The sequence below is a fragment of the Megalobrama amblycephala genome, linkage group LG14 (assembly GCF_018812025.1).
Source record: "Megalobrama amblycephala isolate DHTTF-2021 linkage group LG14, ASM1881202v1, whole genome shotgun sequence".
Classification (NCBI taxonomy): Eukaryota; Metazoa; Chordata; class Actinopteri; order Cypriniformes; family Xenocyprididae; genus Megalobrama; species Megalobrama amblycephala.
The window spans coordinates 35488412-35511730 of NC_063057.1; the positions used below are offsets into that span (position 1 = coordinate 35488412).

Genomic DNA, 23319 nt, shown 5'->3' on the forward strand with positions numbered 1-23319 from the left:
AGGAAGTTTAGGCACATCCAATTTTTAATTTCATCAATGCACTGGCACAGGGAGTCAATGGGGCTGTAGTCGTTAGGTGATAGGGCTAGGTAAATCTGGGTGTCATCTGCATAGCTGTGATATGCAATTTGGTTCTTTCTCATTATTTGGCTCAGTGGCAGCATATATAGGTTGAACAGGAGGGGTGCAAGTATTGAACCTTGAGGGACTCCGCATGTCATGGATGACCACTCAGACTTATGGTCACCGATACTCACATAATAACCTCTCCCTTCTAAGTATGACCTGAACCATTTAAGGACCATCCCAGAAAGCCCAACCCAGTTTTCCAGCCTGTCAAGAAGTATGTTGTGATCCCATGTTGTGATTAACAATTAACTTGAACTACTTTTTTTATCTGAAGCGATATAAATCAAGTACAAAAGACAGTGAATCAGGACACTATAAAAGGAACATGAGAGGCTGTGAGGATGACAGAGCAAGAGCTGGAAACAAACATCAGTGAAGAATGAAGGCTTTAGTATGTATACTGCTGCTGTTGGAAACCTTTGTGTTTGTCGTCCAGCAGCAGGTAGATGGAGGACTCAATGAGAAGGAGATCAGTCAACAGATCAGCTCTGAGGACGGAAGACAGAATCCACCTCAAACAGACACTTTGAGAGCTGAAGCTTCAACTGACAGCCAACAATACTGTGATCTGGGCATCCCTGACATCCATGCAGCACTGAGAGAACTGACTGCCACCGTTACAGAGCAGAAAGCAAACATCAGAGCTTTAGAGACGCAACTGAGGGAACAACAGACGTTTATTCTGGAAGAGCTGAACAAGAAAAATGAAGGTACCTCACCAAAACATTCACTCTTTTATCAATGATCCTCAAAGTAAAACACCAATGCAATACATTGTATAGTGTAAATGTTAGTGTAAAGTTGAGTGTATACTGTGTAAATTGTGTTATCTATTACAATAATCAGCGTAAATGTCATTTAACAGAATCTTTATTCCTTAACAGAAATTTAAGTCAAGTGGAGTTGAGAAAGGAAAATAGAGGTTAAAGTGTGCTTGAATGATGTTAAAATCAGTGTATACATTCTCAGTGTAATACAGCAATATATCACAATATTGCTTATGTTTTTTGATAACAGACAGAGAAATAGCTTTTTCAGCTTCACTGATGGAATATGGCAGTGGTGGATATGTTGGTCCTTTTACCACTGGAATCACACTAACCTACAGGAACATCTTCACAAACATAGGGAATGCCTACAATCCAAATGCAGGTAATTATCAATGAAATGGAGTCATAAAACTCAGTTTATAGTAATGAAAACCTTCTGCTCCATTCAGACCTCTCTGCAGTTGTGTAATGTGTATAAGAGAATTAAATGATCTGTCATCTTTCAAAACTATTAGTGTGTTTGGTAATTGAGCAATCATAAATGAATCAGCTGATTCTGTCTCTCTTGTTATTTGATTTAGGTGTTTTCACAGCCCCACTGAAAGGAGCGTACATGTTCAGAATCTCTGTATATGGTATTGGCCCAACTGCATCAGCTGCATCCATTTATAAGAATGGACAGTGTGTGGTTACAGTAGATGCCCTTCAGCCTCAGAGTTATTTAAACTCCTCGAATGGAGCTGTGTTGATCCTGGAGGTTGGAGATGTTGTCTATGTGAGACTTTGGTCTGGCAATAGGATATATGATAACTGGAATAACCACAACACTTTCAGTGGTTATCTACTGTTTCCTTTAAGATAACATGAGATTTGCAGAATGTGATTCCAATAATTCTGAACCTTCAGCGTATGATTTAAGATTAAAATCATGAAGAATCATTAACATATGAACCTGTATTAATGAGGACTAATGTGTGTTTGAAATTTGCATAATATACATGCAACTTTGTATAAAGAGATTCAGCACTGAGACAGGACAAATATCACATTTGACTCAAAAGTAGGGCTGCCATGACTCCTTGATTAAATTATACTATATAAGTACTCTGTTAAAAAAATAATAAAAACAAATCCTTGATTGCAATTTACCTGTGTCGAGTAACCAGCAAAATTCCAGAATTGGGCAATTTTAACACTGTTGTCGCGGGTTGTTTTTCATGTCCATGGGTTGAAGCAACTCCAAATAATGCTGCCCACACACTTGAAGATTTTAAGCCTGATTTGTACCCCCAAACTATTGGAGGGGCGTGGCCCACTTTGAGGCTTGTAGCAAATTATTTTTTGTCCAAAAAATCGTCAATAGAGGGTATGCACGTGACGTAACCGTCGACCGTTATGACTGCGGTTACACCCACTGAGTGGCAAAAGACAAAGTGGCAGCATTGGTTTTCAGCGTGAATGTCACGAAAAACACAAAACGCATCCAAAACGGGAAAGAGCTTTGTGATTGACTGTACAAATAGCTTTGACACAAAATCTGAGGTATATTTTTACAGACTGCTTAAAGTTACAGAAAAAAAAGAAGCAAATGGATCACTGCAATTCACATAAACAACTGGACTCCAGGCAGAGAAACATGGATTTGCAGTTATCATTTTGTGTAAAAATGTTGGATTTTGGGGTAAAATCATACCCTATATATTATGTTGACAACTCATCAATTAAATATTTACCATCTTATATTCTGCATAATTGGGTGCTTTTAAATAAACACTGACAAAAACTACACAAGGTTTAGGGCTGGACTATATGACGAAATATATTTCCGCCTGAATTTGACATACCAAAGTTTAAATGTTCACCCTTCACACATACAGTGAGAGAAATGTAAAATATTGGTGTCATTGTACAGAAAACCCCTCAAAATAACAAAATCAGACTGTAATACTTCAGAAATAACATTGTATGCATTTAAATTACTGTAATAAGCACTTAAAAAATAGTCTATTTTTTTTTTTCTTTTTTTTCCCAGTGTTTCAAAGACGCCTCCATCAATCCACACTTTGCGTTTCAAATTAAGCGCTGCCGGTCAGTTGGGAGATCTGAACACACTTTAACCTCTTAAAGCTTGGCTAATTAAAAGAAATTAAGCGCTCCAGACACATGGATAATACTGTCCGATTGCACCGTTAGTCCAAGAAACTTGGGAAGCGGTGTTTACATATGAAAAAACAAAACAAAATCCTGTTTCTGAAAATCTGTAAATCAGGTTCTGTTTGCTCTAGGAACCTGCTGATTGTTTTATTTGATTCCACTGGGTGACAGTTTGTACCAGAAAAAAATATTTTGTATCTATCATCTTCTAAACAGAAGTTACTGAAATGTAACTGAAGGGAGTTAAAATGATATTTTAGCGAATAGTAGTGTCCTTTGGATTGTCCTTTGCAAAAAAAACAGGTTTTACAGACTGCATTACCTCAAAAATCCTATTTTTATTATATGGTATAGCACTTTATTTTATTATTTATTGATTTCCTTCATTTTCATCTTTGTCTCTGAGATGCAGAACAAGTACTATGGTAAATGGCATAAAATAACTCTTAATAATAATTTTTTTTTTTTATCATTTTACACATTTTCTCCTTTCAGGTGACACAAGACAATATAACATATAAAATAAAATGTATGTGGTCTTTAACAATGCATAACATGATCTACATCCTCCACGTTTACATCATTCTGTTCATCACTATAATATTTTGTCCCTTGTGTTGAGAGCATCACCTTCCTCTGGCCTATCTTGGAGATGTGAGGGTGAGGACCATCTGTGCCGGTGGTCCATGATCTCATACAGCATCTGAAACAAAAAAAAAGTTGTTAGTTAGTTGTTTACAATATAATAATATACATTTCACCATTTCAAAATGTAGATTTACTCAAATTACAATTTTATTTAAGTCTGCATACTTATATACTAATATGTATGAGTATGCACTTATACGCAGTTTTGTCAAATGTTTTGTCAAATGTAACAGTTTATTGACTTAGTTGCTGTGCTTTCCCATTTCAAAATAATAATTTTATAATTAAAAATGCATTAGCGTTGTACAAACCCGATTCCAAAAAAGTTGGGACACTGTACAAATTGTGAATAAAAACAGAATGCAATGATGTGGAAGTTTCAAATTTCAATATTTTATTCAGAATACAACATAGATGACATATCAAATGTTTAAACTAAGAAAATGTATCATTTTAAGGGAAAAATAAGTTGATTTTAAATTTCATGGCATCAACACATCTCAAAAAAGTTGGGACAAGGCCATGTTTACCACTGTGTGGCATCCCCTCTTCTTTTTATAACAGTCTGCAAACACCTGTGGGACTGAGGAGACAAGTTGCTCAAGTTTAGGAATAGGAATGTTGTCCCATTCTTGTCTAATACAGGCTTCTAGTTGCTCAACTGTCTTAGGTCTTCTTTGTCGCACCTTCCTCTTTATAATGCGCCAAATGTTTTATATGGGTGAAAGATCTGGACTGTAGGCTGGCCATTTCAGTACCCGGATCCTTCTTCTATGCAGCCATGATGTTGTAATTGATGCAGTATGTGGTCTGGCATTGTCATGTTGGAAAATGCAAGGTCTTCCTTGAAAGAGACGACGTCTGGATGGGAGCATATGTTGTTCTAGAACTTGGATATACCTTTCAGCATTGATGGTGCCTTTCCAGATGTGTAAGCTGCCCATGCCACACGCACTCATGCAACACCATACCATCAGAGATGCAGGCTTCTGAACTGAGCGCTGATAACAACTTGGGTTGTCCTTGTCCTCTTTAGTCCGGATGACATGGCATCCCAGTTTTCCAAAAAGAACTTCAAATTTTGATTCATCTGACCACAGAACAGTTTTCCACTTTGCCACAGTCCATTTTAAAAGTGCACTCGAATGAAAAATTGAATTTATCTTGGCATAGTTAAATAACAAGTGTTCAGTACAATGAAATGACATACAGTGAGTCTCAAACTCCATTGTTTCCTCCTTCTTATGTAAATCTCATTTGTTTAAAAGACCTCCGAAGAACAGGCGAATCTCAACATAACACCGACTGTTACGTAACAGCGGTGTACGCCCCCAATATTTGCATATGCCAGCCCATGTTCAAGGCATTATGAAAGGCATTAGACAAGGGCAGCCAGTATTAACGTCTGGATGTGCACAGTCGAATCATCAGACTAGGTAAGCAAACAAGAATAGCGAAAAATGGCAGATGGAGCAATAATAACTGACATGATCCATGATATCATGATATTTTTAGTGATATTTGTAAATTGTTTTTCTAAATGTTTCGTTAGCATGTTGCTAATGTACTGTTAAATGTGGTTAAAGTTACCATCGTTTCTTACTGTATTCACGGAGACAAGAGCCATCGCTATTTTCATTTTTAAACACTTGTAGTCTGTATAATTCATAAACAACTTCATTCTTTATAAATCTCTCCAAGAGTGTAGCATTAGCCGTTAGCCACGGATCACAGCCTCAAATTCATTCAGAATCAAATGTAAACAATATAACAGTATACAATACTCACATAATCCGACGCATACATGCCGCATGCATGACGAACACTTTGTAAAGATCCATTTGAGGGTTATATTAGCTGTGTAAACCTTTTCAGGCACTGTTTAAGGCAAGCGCAAGCTCCGTGGGCGGAGAGCACGAGATTTAAAGGGGCCGCACAGCATAAATCGGCTCATATTTAATGATGCCCCAAAATAGGCAGTTAAAAAAATAAATTAAAAAAAATCTATGGGGTATTTTGAGCTGAAACTTCACAGACACATTCAGGGGACACCTTAGACTTATATTACATCTTGTAAAAAAACGTTCGATGGCACCTTTAAATGAGCCTTGGCCCAGAGAAAACGCCTGCGCTTCTGCATCATGTTTAGATATGGCTTCTTTTTTGACCTATAGAGTTTTAGCCAGCAACGGCGAATGGCACGGTGGATTGTGTTCACCGACAATGTTTTCTGGAAGTATTCCTGAGTTCATGTCGTGATTTCCATTACAGTAGCATTCCTGTATGTGATGCAGTGCCGTCTAAGGGCCCGAAGATCACGGGCATCCAGTATGGTTTTCCGGCCTTGACCCTTACGCACAGAGATTGTTCCAGATTCTCTGAATCTTTGGATGATATTATGCACTGTAGATGATGATAACTTCAAACTCTTTGCAATTTTTCTCTGAGAAACTCCTTTCTGATATTGCTCCACTATTTTTCGTCACAGCATTGGGGGAATTGGTGATCCTCTGCCCATCTTGACTTCTGAGAGACACTGCCACTCTGAGAGGCTCTTTTTATACCCAATTATGTTGCCAAATGACCTAATAAGTTGCAAATTGGTCCTCCAGCTGTTCCTTATATGTACATTTAACTTTTCCGGCCTCTTATTGCTACCTGTCACAACTTTTTTGGAATGTGTAGCTCTCATGAAATCCAAAATGAGCCAATATTTGGCATGACATTTCAAAATGTCTCACTTTCAACATTTGATATGTTATCTATATTCTATTGTGAATAAAATATAAGATTATGAGATTTGTAAATTATTACATTCTTTTTTATTCACAATTTGTACAGTGTCCCAACTTTTTTGGAATCGGGTTTGTAAATGAAGGAATATATGAGCTTACCAGTCAAACACAGGGTCCTCTCATCTCCCTCGAGAAAAGCAAGCTGTCATTTTCGCCGAATCATAACACGGCGTCGCTGGTTGATGCCTCATCACTTTCAAGTACTTCAAAAACGCTTCTATTGGTGCCATTGGTGCTTTTCCCTCTCCATATGCCATTTTAGAAGTCAAAATAATACACAAACTGAAAACACATGCAAATCTTCTGTCAAACAGCTCCTCTCATCACTCGTGACGCGATCACACGGCCACCACGTGGAACTGAAGAGTGTGTGTGTGTAAAGCCAAAGAGCTTAGAAACCAAGAGGAGACACTTTGATATTTTTTGGGTAAGAGCCACTAGATGGCGCTCCAGTAGCACAGCCGCCATTATGGGGTGAAAACACTAACTGGACCATAGAATCCTTCACATCTTATACACCCAAAATCGGCGAATTTCACTGCCAAATCAGGAGCGCAATAGAACAGTTTTTTAAATTAAGTCACCAGTAAATTGTATGATCCTACAGTAAATGTTGTATTGTCTTATATATGTTTTATTTTACCAGTTGTGGAATCACACCATTCATCCATCTGAGGTAACATCGTTAGCCTTTTATTAATACATTTATTAATATTAAGCTAATGATTAATAAATTTAAGATCATCATGTTTGCAGCGAACAATATATTTCAGACCTAATGGAGTAATAGTAATAATAGTATCACTAGGTCTGAATTGAAATAGGCTATATTGTACGTTTTAATGGATCACGCTGCAAACATAATGACCTTATAATACATGATGCATTGCTGTGTCCGTTATTGCATAATTCACACTTTTGCTTTAACAGACATTAGACAACACTGTAAAATCAAGCTGTTATATTCATATATTTGTTGTCCAATGTTCCCAATTTTTCTGATGCGTGTCATTAATTTAATTTCCTATGTTGGTATTAATTCAGTGTTTATAATGCTAATACTAGATCTTTTAAAGAATTTTAACCCAAACTGACTGGGTTTCTAGAGAGCAAAGGTTTTGTGAAAAAAAGTGGAAGACTTAAACACAAAGTGTGTAAAATAAACTGTAAAAAGGATTTGATGATCACTAGTGATAGTATTTTATTCTGTGTTGTCATCATTCAGGTTAGATTTCAGCTTTAATGTATGTTTTTTTTAACAAAGCAGCTGATATTGCCATAGAAACTAGTGAACTGACGAGTCGTTTTCACCCCAAAATGGCGGAAACACAGGGCTGCTGCTGGGCGCCGGTGCTGCGATGGAACGTTCTATTGAGTGGCGCTTCTTGTGTAAAGCTGCAATGTGATCCCGCCTGTCTGCCTCAATGATTTGTTGAATATCTCGCCATAGAGACATGCGTCATAATCTGAAAACCACGCCCACCGGGGGGAAAACAATCCAACCGTCTCCATTGACTTTGTATTGCGTGACTCCTTGTCTTTTCTGACTTAGTACAAAAAACAGAACAATGCCTAAAAGCTGCTGTGTGACATGGTGTACAGCAAACAAGATAAAAAACCCAGAAATAAGTTTTTATAAGCTGTCGATGTAATACTCCTGGATAGAAGTAAAAGGAAAAAGGAAAGAGAGAGTCTGAAGTGATGGCTTCTCGTCTCTTCATTTACAACGAATCAATCAATAATGCATATAACAAAAGTTTGTCACATTACAGTGGTCAACACATGTATGACTTATTTGTACAGCAATGACTGGGTATAAACATGAACATTTTTCATAGACCTGCAAACTCCTCAGAGTAAAAAAGGTGACAGTGGGTGCCCCAAGCTTGATTTTTTTGTGATTTTAATATGCAAATTACACATTTCTGAGCGCGACTTAAAGATAATGACACATTTAATGTTTTTAAAATGATTTTATTCTGAAGTCAGCGCTGATCCACAAGTTACTAAAATTACTCACTTTCTGACATGAGTGACAGTCCCTCAGACCAGAAATAAACTAATATCCTGAAATATATTGTGGATCAGCGCTGACTCCAGACGCGAACCGTTTAGAACGATTCAGTCCGATTTGGTGAGCCGGTTCGACTGGTTCAGAAGAACGATTCGTTCGCGAGCGGACATCACATCGCTACTATTGAGGTAAATTTTAACAATCTAAGTGGCTAAACGCATCTCGTTGTCATGTAAGGGCCCTGTACATGTTAGACAGACATTTTAATTGCATTTTGTGTCTGTTAAGAGGCACAAAAACACTCGTTATGTTAATGCCCCCAAAACTGCCGTTTTAGCTGAGTGGAGCTCTGGGCATTAACTGGAATATCTCCGTGTTGCAAGCACCAATCCAGCTCGTTTTTTTCTATAGACAGTACTCGCAAAGGTGTAACGATCAAGATTAACTTAAAAATTCCCCGGAGTTGTCCTTTAATGTTACACTTACTCTCACATCAGCTATTGTGTAAAGTCACATTTAACTTCTTACTTACATCATGAATGACACCTTCGCACTCATGCGGACGCACAACAACTTAATATTCAGGGTAACGTTAGCTAAGAATTCGAGTAGTAGCCGTAACGTTATATCTCGGAACTCAGGGCAGAGCACCCGGCTAACGATAAGCCTAGCTAACGTCATAGGTATGATGACAATACAATATGCAAAAGCAGTAGCTGACGTTAATTGAATCAAGCAAACAAATAGCTGTTATTTTTGCTCCAAAAAGCTTGACTTACCTTGAATTTAACTGTCAATAAGCTTCTTTGCATCAGACTCGCGTGTAGCCATTCAATGACGATCTCTCAGTTGGCGCTGTGTGCTTCAAGATTCTGACGCAAGTGCTAAGATTCCGATTGGCCCAGAGAAATATCAATTATAAGAATTATCCAATAATGTTTTGCAACTCTAGCCCGCATTGGCATGCAGATGAAGGGCGGCATGCAGATGAAGGGCAGCGCGCACCCCCCCCCAAAAAAACTCAACGGTTCTACGCAATTCACATAAATGACCCAAATGACCAAGAAAAAGGTGATTGTCACCTAAAAGTGACAAGTTTGCAGGCATCAGAATCCACCAAGTGACACTCAAATGTCTTATTCTTTTACAAGATTAAGATTCCTAGAATATACAGATAAGCATCAAAAGCATGTATGTATTATATATATATATATGTATGTATTATGTATTATATATAATTAATAAACATATCTATATAATAAATATATCTAATATATATATATCTAATATATATATATATATTTGACATCATTAGTATTTAACCTTTATCTAAATTATAACATTAAATTTATATATTTAGAGTACAAACAATATTCTCAGTTCATTCTGATGCATTACACTGAATATGAAATTCAATCGTCACATATATTGTCAAATGTAACGCATAACAGAAATAATCACGGATTAAACAACCACGTGCAAAATTAAGATAGCTCATAACGCTAAAACAATAACATTCATCATATATGGCGGGCTTTCGCGCTAATCGCGGAGCACAATCATGTGCTCAACCACACTGAACTCACGACAAGTTTTTCTAAAACATATATAAGTATAATAACCGAAAGTGTGTTTTGTGCATTTTACTTTGCAGTTACCTGGATAGAAGTAAAATGAAAGAAGAGAGAGTCTGATGTGATGGCTTCTCGTCTCATCTTCATTTACAACGAATGAAGCACATCACAGGCGTGCACCAAACTATCGTGCGATGACGTCATGACGCAGGTATGCCAAATGAAAATAATTAATTTAGGAAATGCACAAAACATAGGCTACTTTACTTCTCATAAACACAAATAACGAATTAAATACTATTTTACAATATTAGAAAAATACTATTAACCATATATTAACTTTGGGAACTTAATCACCATATCACATCGACCCCAAAAAACAAATGTTTAAGGACACAAAAGTGGATACAGGCAGTGAGATAGAGAGCACAACGGGTTATATTACTATAAGAAATACACTGGAGTGGAACGTAATTGGCGACAGGTGAAATAATTCTTTGACATGGTTAAAAAATAATTTAATGGTTTGTATTTGTTTAGCATATGTTGTCACCGAATACGTTCCCCTACAGTATATTTCTTATAGTAATATGACTCGTTGCGCTCTGTCTCACTGCCTGTATCCACTTTTGTGTCCTTAAACATTCGTTTTCTGGGGCCGGCAGCTTATAATAACTTATTTCTGTTTTTTTTTATCTTGTTTGCTGTACACCTTCCTTGTCACACAGCAGCTTTTAGGCATTGTTCTGTTTTTTGTAATAAGTCAGAAAAGACAAGGAGGCAGCCTCACGCAATACAAAGTCAATGGAGACTAGGGTTGGGAATCGTAAGAAATTTTCCGGTTCCGATTCCGGTTCTGCCTAACGATTCCGGTTCCGGTTCCATTAAAATAATTAAACAACTAATAAAAAATGGTAGCAAGGGAAAAATGCACAATACTCGACTCAAACAGTCCTTTTTGTGTTGATTATTCTTTTAAAATGAATTGAATAGACTGCTAATCTCATATTCGCTAACACTTTACAATAAGGTTCATTAGTTAACATAAGTTAACTACATTAACATGAACTAATAATGAACTGCATTTCTACAGCATTTATTAATTTTTATTGATGTTAATATCAACTTTTATTAATACATTATTAAAATCAAGAGTTGAATTAGTTAGTATTAGTTAATTCACTGTGAAGTAACATGAACAAACTATGAATGGCTGTATTTTCATTAACTAACATTAACAAAGATTAACAAATACATTAACAAATGTATTGCTCATGGTTAGTTCATAAATGAACCTTATTGTAAAGTTTTACACATGTAAGATCCAGACAGGTGAAACAATATTTTTGTAAGTTGGATTCAGAAAGACTTGTTTCTGAAAGAATGATTCGGTGATTTTTGTTGCCACCTAGTGGCGTAACAATGTAATCAATACAGTCGTCATTTGAAGTCCAGTTACTTTCAAAAGGTGATTTATTAGGCTATATTTTGATCGGTAACATCGGCGTTTCTATCTGAATAATAAACTTTTGTATACTTCTGTGATAACTGGAATATTTGTCACACAGAAATAATGATACTGTGTGTTTGAAAAGATTGTGAAGCTGTTTATATCTAACGTTACACATGACAACTCTCTTCAGATCAATGGCAGCGCGAACGCACATTTGAATGTAGTGATTATATTTTTGTCAAAGGTTTAATATACACGGGCGAATCGTTGTTATTTAGGAATTAGATCATGTGGGTGATGAAATCGAGAACGCGATCTTTTAAAGATTAATCGTGCAGCGTTGTGCATCTATCTCTCCCTCTCTCTCATTGATATCTGACGTATATGAGCGCGAGGGCTTTTCAGTGCATTCATTGCTATTCATGAGGTGAGGTGTCTCTACTAAAGGATACGCTTCCCGCACTTCGCCCACCCATCACACCAGAACCGTTTTCGGAACCGAAACTTAGAAATCTTGCACGGTTCCGGTTCTTTTCAAAAACCACTACCGGTTCCGGATGAGAACCGGTTCTCGGTTCCCAACCCTAATGGAGACGGCTGGATTGTTTTCCCCCTCGGTGGGCGTGGTTTTCAGATTATACTAAATGCGCTCTGTCTCTATCTGAGTGGACTAGAAGCTTGATTGACATGTCCCTGGACAAATAGGATCCTTAGCTTTTAACACATGCCTGATATGTCATCATTGAAGGACGCCAGACCGTTTAGATGATAGTGTGGAGATCTTAGGCTTGTTCGACTTGATGCAGCACCGCAAAGACAGATCGGCGGCTGACTTGAAGCAGTGCATGCCGGTAAGAAATGTTGTCCGACTTGAGACAGCGCTGACGTCATGTAACTGTGACGTATGGCTTTAAAGTACCGCGAGAGCAATTCGAGATCAGCCACCTGAGTTAGCCAGCGCAGTTTCTCAAGAGGAGCTGCACGAGCGCTGATGACGACACAGCTGTTTCATGATTGGCCGGATTCACCGCATGACAACGATCACGTGTGTTTTGTGTTTACTGTCACGCCTTCAGCTCCACTAATGCTCAAAAATCTGAATTTTTAAAACAGTTAAAGCTCTTTTCATGTAGTCGCGATGATATATTGTGTCATGTTTATCAAAATTAAACGGATAAAAAACAAAGACCCAACTACATTTTTATTTAAATAACATATGCTTATGTTGAACTTTATTCTTTTAAAAACAGACGCTGTAAGAAGTACATAAAGTTTTGAATGAAAAGGTCTCTGAAACATCAGTGTATTAGTCAAATATTGCATTTATTTCACTTCAGCTGTGATAAAGTATGCAAACCGATGCAAACGCAGCGCGAGCGTCACTACGGGAAGCAGAAAGTGTCCGACTTCATAGGCGTTTCTCAATGTCAATGAAGGATCCTCGGAAGCCAGAATTACGAGGATGCTACGTCATCGACATCCGTCGAGGGCTGTTCCAATGTCGAGGATCCTCGGAATTTCAAACAAGGACTGAGTCCTTCATTCGAAAAATATCCCATATACAGGAAAGGATGCATACGTGTAGCCTTCGCGCTCTTTGCGCTCTAAAATCACCCACAATCCTATGCGCGCAGCTTTGCAATCTTGTTCAAAAAATAAAAAAAAAAAAAAATGTCGGACGTTAGCGGGCAATATGCTTTCAAATGTAAGTATATCTATGTTACCAAACATTTGTTATAACTTATAAATATGTCAGATAAATAAAGTTTAACATTTAAATGCCAGTACAAATTACTACCGTATTGATATTATAAATTATACAAATACAAATTACGTTATTGATGGCTAACTGAACCGGACCGTCATTTAACAATTGTTAGCTTGGTTGCCGTCACCGGCATTTCTTTTACCTTTTCACTGACGTAACGTGCACTTGCTAGTCTGTTCCATTTACGTGTTCTCCGAATGCTAAAGAGGAGCCTCACCTAGCCTCTGAAGGAAGTGACTTGGAAGGACCAGTCCTGCCAAGGAAGTATCTTTGACATTGAGAAACGCCTCATGTCTCCGTTTTCAGCTCCTCCCCGCCTGCACGCGGCTAATCTCGCCGATCGGTTACATCCAGCCGCAGCCGATGTCGAACACACCTCTTGGCTTCGTTCCACTCCAGTTTTAGACACGCACTCGCGAACTTCCCTAAACACTTCCCCTCGGGGGAATCCCTGCAGCCATTCTGAAGTGCGTTCCACTTCGTGAAGTGGACGAGGGAAGTTTATATGGACAGACCCTCGCTCCCTCGATTTTGACCGAGGGAGCGAGTCTACTTCATATGTACACTTCAGGCAGCTCCATAACCCACAATGCAACACGATTATGACGTCACCGCATACCGTGTTTAATTTACCCCACCAAAAACAACTCTATGATATATTAATTATTTTTTTAAACATTTAAAACACATATATACATATAGAATGCTGTATTAAACAATTTTGTAAGGGGAAAAATTAAATAATAAATCAGCTCCATTGCGGATTCCAAGTGATCAAGGGCTTAGGACGTTCCAGTTCAGCCCATACGAAGTTTTTTTTTTTTTTTTTTTAATTGCATGAATAACAATTACGGAACATGAACACAGAAAACATAGGTTCAGAATGTGGTTATTTAATCATGTGAAGATGTGGCTGGATTTTATGGGGGTTAATTTTATTAATGGGAGGAATCATATCTTAAAACGATGTCTGGGCTACATAAATCAGATGTCTTGCAGACGTATAAACATCTGATAAACGTCTGTAAAAGAGCGGATTGCCGACGTTCTAAATTATTAACGTCTTATAGACATCGCCTAGACGCCTTTCTAACAGCTGGCAGGGACGTCTCGGCGACGTATTGCAGATGAGCAAACGCTCTAAAATATACATCTTCCAGACGAAAATGACGACGTCGCACAGATGTCTGCATGACGTACGTGTGCTATCTGGGTACAGGAAAAAAAAAAAAAAGCCAGGGTTAAAGATACACAAATGCAAAATACAAACATTGAGTTGAAATAAAACTAAATAGACCAAACAAACAATAAAAGGCTTTGACATTTCACAAAATTTTAAAAGTGTTCAACAAGTACATGGTTTTAATAGCTTTTTTGTTTGTACTGTCCTTAATGGAAACCATATAATTTTCTAATTCTTTCAATACCACAGAAAAAAAAGGTTTCTGATTAGTAAATTTACACAGATGAATATGAAACTTCACTAAAATAATCAAAAGATTAATAATATACGCTTCCCTTTCCATACTCTTTTCATATTGTAAAAAACCAAATATCACATGTTCGTATAACAAAAGAAAATTACATTCCAATTTGTTATTTATAAATTTAGAAACTTCCCACCACAACTTTTTGGTATATTGACAGTGCCAGAAAATATGAGGTACAGTTTCTGGTTGCAAAAAACAAAATGAACATTTTACATCTATGTCTTTGTTAAATTGGATAGAAAATGTTTAGCAGGGTAAAATTTATGCAGTATCTTAAATGAAATTTCCTTGACCTTATTTGTAATAATATATTTATTAGGTAACAACCAAACCTTATTCCAATTAATAGTTCCAATAAACCTTGACCAATAGGAAATGACATGTGGTTTAATGACTAGTTCTTTTTGAAAAAGGGAACGTATAGCCTTATTATTTTTGGTTGTTGAAAAACAAACTTTACCACAAATCGTATCTAGCTGCAATAGAGACACACGTTTAGAGTATGAAATACCTCTACATAAAGAGACAACACTCAAAGAGATACCAATTACAGAGGCAAATTCTTTAGGGGAAACAGGGAGGTTGAAGTATGAAAGAAACTCATCATAATACATTAAATACCCCTGATAATTCAACAACTGACCAACCACAAGAATGCCCTCATCAAACCAAGTTTTCAAAAATATACTCTTATGTTTGTACAAAATATTACAATTTTTCCAGATGTAATAATAATGTGGAGAAAAATTATGTTTGTAAATTAACTTCCAAGCCAAAAGTGCTTGCCTGTGAAAAGCTGACAGTTTAACTGGAAGTTTCTCGATTCTGTAATCACACATAAGCAAAAATGAAAGGCCACCAAGTTTGTCAAAAACCGATTTAGAAATCATATTCCACACAGAATCAGTGTTTTTTAGAAAATATTTCAACCAGTTAATTTTGAAAGTGTTATTTAAGGTAGAAAAATCTAAATAATCATGCCCTCCATCTTTATAAGAATTAACAATTACAGATTTTCTAATATAGTGTATACGGTTTTTCCACAAAAAATTCAGCATAATTTGATCAATTATCTTATTTTATTATCTGAGTGTATTGAGGAAACTATATAAGTAAGCCTAGAAATACCTTCCGCTTTAGCCAGCAGAACACGACCTTTGAGAGACAAGTCCCTCTGCAACCAAATATTAAATCTATTCTTTACTTTTTTAATCACCGGGTCGAAATTTTGTGAGATTCTCTCTTGCTCATTTTTAGTAATAACCATACCTAAATAAGTTGAAGAATCCTTTACAGGGATATTACATATATTTCTGTAATGGCAACTTTTTAAAGCATATAGTTCACATTTTTGTAAATTAAGGCAAAGACCTGAGGCACTGGAAAAAACTTCAATAATCTTGACAGCTGACTGAATTTGATCAACATTTTTCAGGAAAAGAGCCGTGCCATCAGCCAACTGACTTATCAGGACACTTCTCTCTTCAACTTGAATTCCTTTTAAATTGGATGATTTAATAAAGTGACAAAACACCTGAGCAACAATGAGAAAGAGGTAAACAGAAACTGGGCAGCCTTGCCTAACTCCTCTTTTCAAATCAAATCTTTTGAGTAGTGCCATTATTTAATTTCACAGAACTATTTCCTCCTGCATAAAGAGTTTTCATGGCATTACAGAAATAAGCCCCAAACCCAAAGTGTTCTAAACAGTAGAAAATAAAAGGATGCTCAACAGAATCAAAGGCTCTGAAAAAGTCTAAAAAAAGTATAAAGCTATCATCATAAGGTCAGAATAATCAATAAGATCAAAAATAAGTCTAATATTGTTACATATATGACGGTTTCTCATAAACCCAGATTGATTTTCATCAATAATAGAATCTAATACTAATTTGAATCTTTGGGCAAATATTGAGCAAATATTTTATAGTCATTATTTAACAGACTAATGGGTCTCCAATTATCAATAAGCAACAAATCTTTCTTGGGCTTAGGAATCAAACAAATTATACCTTGCGTCATAGTTGTAGGAAGCTGTGAGTACTGTAAGCTTTCAGAGTATACTTCAAAAAGAAACGGGGCAAGAATCTCAGAAAACTGCTTATAGAACTCCGTAGTAATTCCATCATTACCGGGTGATTTATTACATTTTAAATGTTCAATAGCTTGCTTAATTTCCGTAATAGTTATTGGAAAATCACATAACTTTTGGTCCTCCTCAGTAATTGTTTTAACATTCTTAAGCTGTTTACAAAAAGAAGTTATATCATGCTCACTGAATTTAGAAGTATATAATTTAGAGTAATAATCATAGCAAAACCTAGAAATTGTGTCAACTTTATCTGTAATACATCCATTAATATTCATTTTAGAAAGAGAATTTAGTTTAGCTCTCGACTTTTCAAGATTAAAAAAATAAGCAGACATCTGTTCTCCATGCTCTAACCATTTTTGCCTTGACCGTATAAAAGCACCTTGTGCTCGCATTTTGTACATATTATCAAGCTCATTTTGCAGCTCTGTTAGACGCAATCTCTGTCCTTCTACCAGGTCCACCACAGAAATGTTAGAAATAGCTAAGATTTCACTAACAACTTTCTCTTCCATAAGACGTTGTGATTTAACTAATGTGCTACTAAACTTCCTCAAATATTTTCCAATTTCAAATTTTAATAACTCCCAATTATGACAAAACAACCCTTCCTTTTTAGCTTTAATCCAATAATAATTAATGAGTTTTCCCAATTCCTGTCTAACTGCACTTAATTTAAGCAAAGAACTATTCATTTTCCAGTATGAATTATACTTGTTACAATTTGTGTTTGGTGAAATATTAATTGTAATTAATATGGCCTTATGGTCAGTTAATGGTGTTGGCAAAACATTAACCAAAATATTGTTCCCATCAAAATGGTTAGAGACAAGCCAAAAATCAACCCTAGAACGTCTACTGCCATCCTTGTTACTCCAAGTATACACAATATCATCTACATTTTTCTCTCTCCATATATCAATCAGATGAAATCTGTCCATAAACAGTTTCAAATTAGTATTTAAATTTGAAGGTCGTCTTGGAGGCCACCTATCTATGGACTCATTTAACACAACATTGAAATCACCCCCTATAATTAAATAAGAATCAGGAAATTTGGATAACCAATGTGTAAGTCTTTCCTCCAACAAACATAATAACTGGTCATTATCAGATTTACAATTATATCCATAGATATTAACTACTATAAAAATTACACTAAAACATTTTATAATTAAGCATATAAAGTGGCCATTTTCATCACTATCCGCATGCAAAACCTCACCTCTATAGTTATTCTTCAGGCAAGAAACCCCTGCTGAGTGTTCGGTTCCATGAGACAGCCAAATATCACTACCCCATTGTGATCTCCAAAAATTAACATCAGAAGCAATAGAGTGAAATTCTTGAAAAAATACAAAGTCATTATTAAACCTTTTAGTAAACAAAAACAAAGCCTTACGCTTAACGTTTTCTCTTAAACCCCTGGCATTCAAAGATATAATGGAAAATGACATAAACAACAAAGTTAACTCTGAAACAACAAAACAACTTGTAACCTCTTATAACAGTCAGTATATTAAAATAAAGTTGGCAAAAAGGTCAACCACATAATGTAGCACCATAAAGACTTGTATTTTGTGCAAATAAGCATCTCTTCAATAAAAAAAAATCTCTCGCTTCATCCGCTGAAACAGTAACTGTCCAAAAGTGCAGATATGCATACAAGATCACGCAAACACACGTCTTATGTCTTCAACTCTTCAACAGAAGTCAACACCTTGCCCTTGTACAAAGGCTCTGCCTCCAACAAAGTAAGCAGTTTTCCCAGCCGCTCGAGCTTTTTGAACTTCCGGCCACAACTTCATCCTTCTCTCGCGATCTCTTTTGGAAAAGTCCTCTCTGAACTGAAAACCCTTGTCCCGCAAATACGAGGAGTTTTTGGCAGCCTTCCAAATTGCATCTCTGTAGGAGCTTGTGGAAAACTGTAGTATGGTTGCTCTAGGCCTACCGCTGCTCTGTTGCGCACTCCTGAGACGGTGAACAACATCAATGGCATCTGGAAGCTTATCACTTTCGCTGGGAAGAACAGCTTTGCAAATCTTGATGACTTCTAGACTAATATTTTCATCAGCTGCCTCTGGAATGCCTATGATCTTCAGATTGCGTCGTCTCATGTAGGTTTCTAGATCATCCATTCTTCTCTCCATTTTGTTGACCGGCTTTTCAATTTGATCCACGCGCTGCTCTAAGCACACCACCTTTGCTGTGACAGTCTTTAAATCAGATGACACAGCATCCACTTTTTCTCTCAGGTCGGAGATCTTTCGCTCTATCGCGTCAGAGCGGCAGTTAATCAGCTGCGTTATGTTCGCCAATATCAAATAACTATATCAACACTCGTATTATCACTGGCCTTTTTTTTAGCAGCTGGTGGCTTGCTTGGAGTAGCAAGCAGAGCTGGGAACTCCTCTTCTGCCATGCTAAATGAATCCTCTTCGCTCATGCTGACAACATAATCATGCCCGCTGCTAACCACTGAGGATGTGCTTGTGCTAGCAGCACTTGCATTACCCTTTTCCTTTTCAGACCACGCTGAGAGCCCTCTTTTACGAACCATGGTGAAGCAAAAAGAATTTGTCAAAGACGCAACAGGCTGTTACAACTCAATAAAAAACCAGAAGATCTAATTACTGCTTATAAGCAACATTTATAGGACAACTTGGTGCAAGCACTCAAAATTGCGACCGTTCAGGCTGCCATCTTGGTCACGACCCCCCATACAAAGGTTCTGCCAGTAGTGGGCACTCGTGCAACGTAAGCAATGACGTACATCCGAGTCAACGAGACCGAGGGAAGTTAGCGAGGGAAGGGCATTTAAAAAACGAACTGGAACGCAGCCCCAGTGTTTTCATTCGTGCCCATTTTGCGTTTCGGACATCCGCGACATAACAGTGGATTATTTACCAATAAAAGCTCATAGAATAATGAAGGTAGGCTCATTTGAAAGAAAACATCATAAGGTAAAAGATGATATAGAATTTGTGGCTGATTTTATCTTAGAGAGGCATTGATCGGGGTAGAAATGTGACTTTTGTGTTTGTTTTTTCCACATTTATCATATTTATTATGCGGTTCTTTTGAAGATCGTTCAAATGATGTTGTTAAAACAAACCATATAGCCGAATTCCTGAGAATGAGAGCTTTCTTGTGATATATGACTTGTCTGTTTTATGAAATGTGTGAAAAATTCATATTCATATTTATATTTCTTTATCGTATTCAAGGGGTGAGGGTGTCACACCTGGATTACGCAATTTTTTTGTCAAAATGACTGATTTTGTGACAATTTTCAGTTTTATTTCTAATTAAGACACGACGATTACCAGATTACCCTTACAAAAATGTCCTGTGGTGTCCCACGTGATAAAACATCAAAAGTACCACACGAAACTGATGTGGTAATTGTGTAAAACAGAGAAGCGTCTCACTGCAGCCTGAGGTGGACATCCAGCACGCCCACATCCAAGCTACTGCATCCTAATGCTTGTGTGTTGACATACTTACATGACTTCACTAGCACAGTTTCAAACAATAGTGAATCTACCTACTTCTCTGTTCCTTTGTTTTGCATGCTTATTTGCGTTTGATATGTATTTTTACTGATTGTAAATAGATTGTTGTTGATACGTTATTAATCCATTGCAGGAAATTAAGTGTGGTGTCATGTTTTTGTGTGAAAAAGCTGACGTGACAATACAAATACATACATTAGATACATTAAAAAGTGCTTGAATAGAGCAACCATTTTTGTACATTTTTAAAAAATGCATCTTGCTTTAGTAATGTTTATTAGAAATTTCCTGAATAAAGTTCTAACAATATTTAAAGGCACTCTATGTAATTTTTCACTGCTAGAGGTCACCTATTCAAAACAAAGGCGTAGCTGGGCCTGGAACAAAGTTAAAACCATGTATTAGTGATAACTGTACTAGCATTTCATATGGTAACAAACTGTTTTATGGCTGGACACAGGTTCAAGCCGTGTACATGTTAATATGTATTATTCTTGTGTCTGTTTTCTGTTCTATCCCTGGTTGTTTGGTAGATAAAGGGGAAAGTTTATTTTAGGGGATGGGCAGTTTTAATAGGTTAAATTCTGAGTTGAGTTGAAGTTTAGGTTATAGGGATATGTTGCATTTATGTGTGTGTAATGCATTCTGTCCTTTGGGGCTTGCCGTAGGCAAGAGAGGAATGGGCATGCACATGATGTTACATGTGATCCCTGTAGGACATGTGGTTGAAATGTGGGAAAATTAAAAATTGTGCACCATTCATGGAACTCCTGAATCTCATTTTCATAATTTTTTATTCAAAAGTGTTTAGCCGAACCCAATACAGAACCGCGGTTACACCATCATCAGTGTTTTACAACTGTTAAGAGTAGTTTGCTAGTATGCTTTATTTTTAACTGCATGAACATTATTACATAGGTAGCTTTAACTGTCTCTTATCTATTGACTGCAAGAGAAATATTATTTTCTTACTTGTATTCAATCAATACTACTGGGGGGGTGCGGCAGGGGGTCCTACAAGAACTGGTCCTATAAGAAAGTCTTCACAAACATAGGGAACGCCTACAACCCAATTATAGGTAATTAAAAATCCAATTTACAGACAATTCTTATAGGAATCTTATAGGAACGGTTCCAAAATATGATAATTTTACTTAGAATCCTGTACATTTTTCCTATTGGAATCCTTTAGGATTTTTTGACAAGGGTTCAAAATAGCCGAAACCACTACAACCGCATGGTGGTAATCAATACAATTGGTAGAGAAACTGAGGTTGGTGACAGAAACACAAAGCAAATCTAAAAAAAAAAAAAAGATACAACTAAAAAGAAACCTTCACTTGGGCATTAGACGAGGACATGACTGGATCCTGAAAGCAACAGTGGCTCAAAGAGTGAGGGGTTTTGTGAGAGATGCGTTAAGGTGACTGCTCTCACTCAGTCCTAACACTTGCAAAAAGGACCCTGAGAACCACAAACAGATGTTATGACCTCAATTTAGAAAGCATACAAGAGTATCTAGCTCTTAAGAAAAAATTAAGATACATGCATAATATACGTACAAAATACTAAATAATACTGAATTTATTAGTAGAGACCATAAGACCTGAAATGGGCATGTCAGATATAGCGAGACACAAAATGTGCAGGGCTGCTGGTACTTGTACATTAAAACAAATGCCTGCAGAGGGTGCTAACACCCTGGTGTTGTTGTTGTCGTTCCCCTTTACAGCAGATCGATCCTTGTTTAATATTGGCTAAATGACATTTAATGAAAATGTTCACTTAATCTTTGGCCACTTCTTTACCATAGAAATGCAACAGCCACTGTCATTTCTTGCAAGAACATGTGGACATCAAAACATGCAAACTCCCAACAAGGGTTTAAACTTTTATTTTGAAATCATGATGAACAGTTTGCACATTTTAGAAACATATTGATGTATTTTCCTGTGTTGGCATAAGTTTATAAAAGATATACCTTACAAATCTGATGAAATGGTGTACATTGTGTTCCCAGATGAATGTTATAAGCAACCCAAACTCACAGCAGATGCAGAGATGGAGTCTGTAATGTTTAATGTTATGTTAATTATAGACACTAGGGGGCAGGCAAACATAGTTAAGGGTTTTGGGGAGAGACAACTAAGAAGAAGAAGAAGTGAAGTGTGTTGAAATGCATGTGTGAAGTGGAGGGAGACTTAGAGCCCTGCATTTCAGCCCGAGCCCCACGGGCCCCGACTTATTTACGGCAACACGGGCCGAGCTTCGGGCCGATTTTCACGTCATAGCTCAGAGGCGGGCCGGGCCTCGGGCCTGTTTTAGGCTTCTCCTCCTTTTAATACTTTGGACATCCATTAATTAAAATAAACAATGAGAAGCTGAAGATGGTAAAACAAACACATGCATAGATATAGTGCTGTGCTGGCGGAAACATGATGAGACCATGGCTGCGTCTCATTTCTGAGGCTGTGTGCGCGCGTCCTCATGTTTAGTGTAGCAGCACCTTCAGCGCAACAGCTGGAAGAGTGAGAACTGGATTAAAATTAGGAATGTTCATTTCGGTGTGACCCATTAAAAATACCAAAATATTATTTTCAAGGCTTTAGTTTTATACATGTTCAAATACGGCATATAAAACAACAGAATATGAGTATTCACACATTCACGCACCCGCAGCGCTTGAATGGAGAAATCGCGCCGGCGCCTTGCGCACATACACAACATAGCCTATCAGTTCTCACATTTTTAACTTGACATCACAGCCTGTTTATTATCAAAATAAAATACAGTCAATCAAAGTTACACTGCTCAATGTATAGGCTAGTCTGTACAATCTGTGGCATTCAGCGCTATAGACTCACTTAAAAAGCACATGTGAAGGATGTAGCTATTGTTGGAACGTGAGCGAAGTAGC

General features: G+C 37.1%; 1 protein-coding gene across 1 annotated transcript in view; it reads left to right on the forward strand.

Moving 5' to 3' along the window:
• The first annotated feature begins 393 nt into the window (after nucleotides 1-393).
• The window catches only part of LOC125245017, a 93574-nt gene continuing 70648 nt past the window's right edge, over nucleotides 394-23319 (forward strand). Inside the window, exon 1 of the mRNA XM_048155447.1 lies at nucleotides 394-792. Coding sequence (XP_048011404.1) covers nucleotides 509-792 — 284 coding nt within the window. The 5' untranslated portion in view covers nucleotides 394-508. The remainder of the gene's footprint in view (nucleotides 793-23319) is intronic.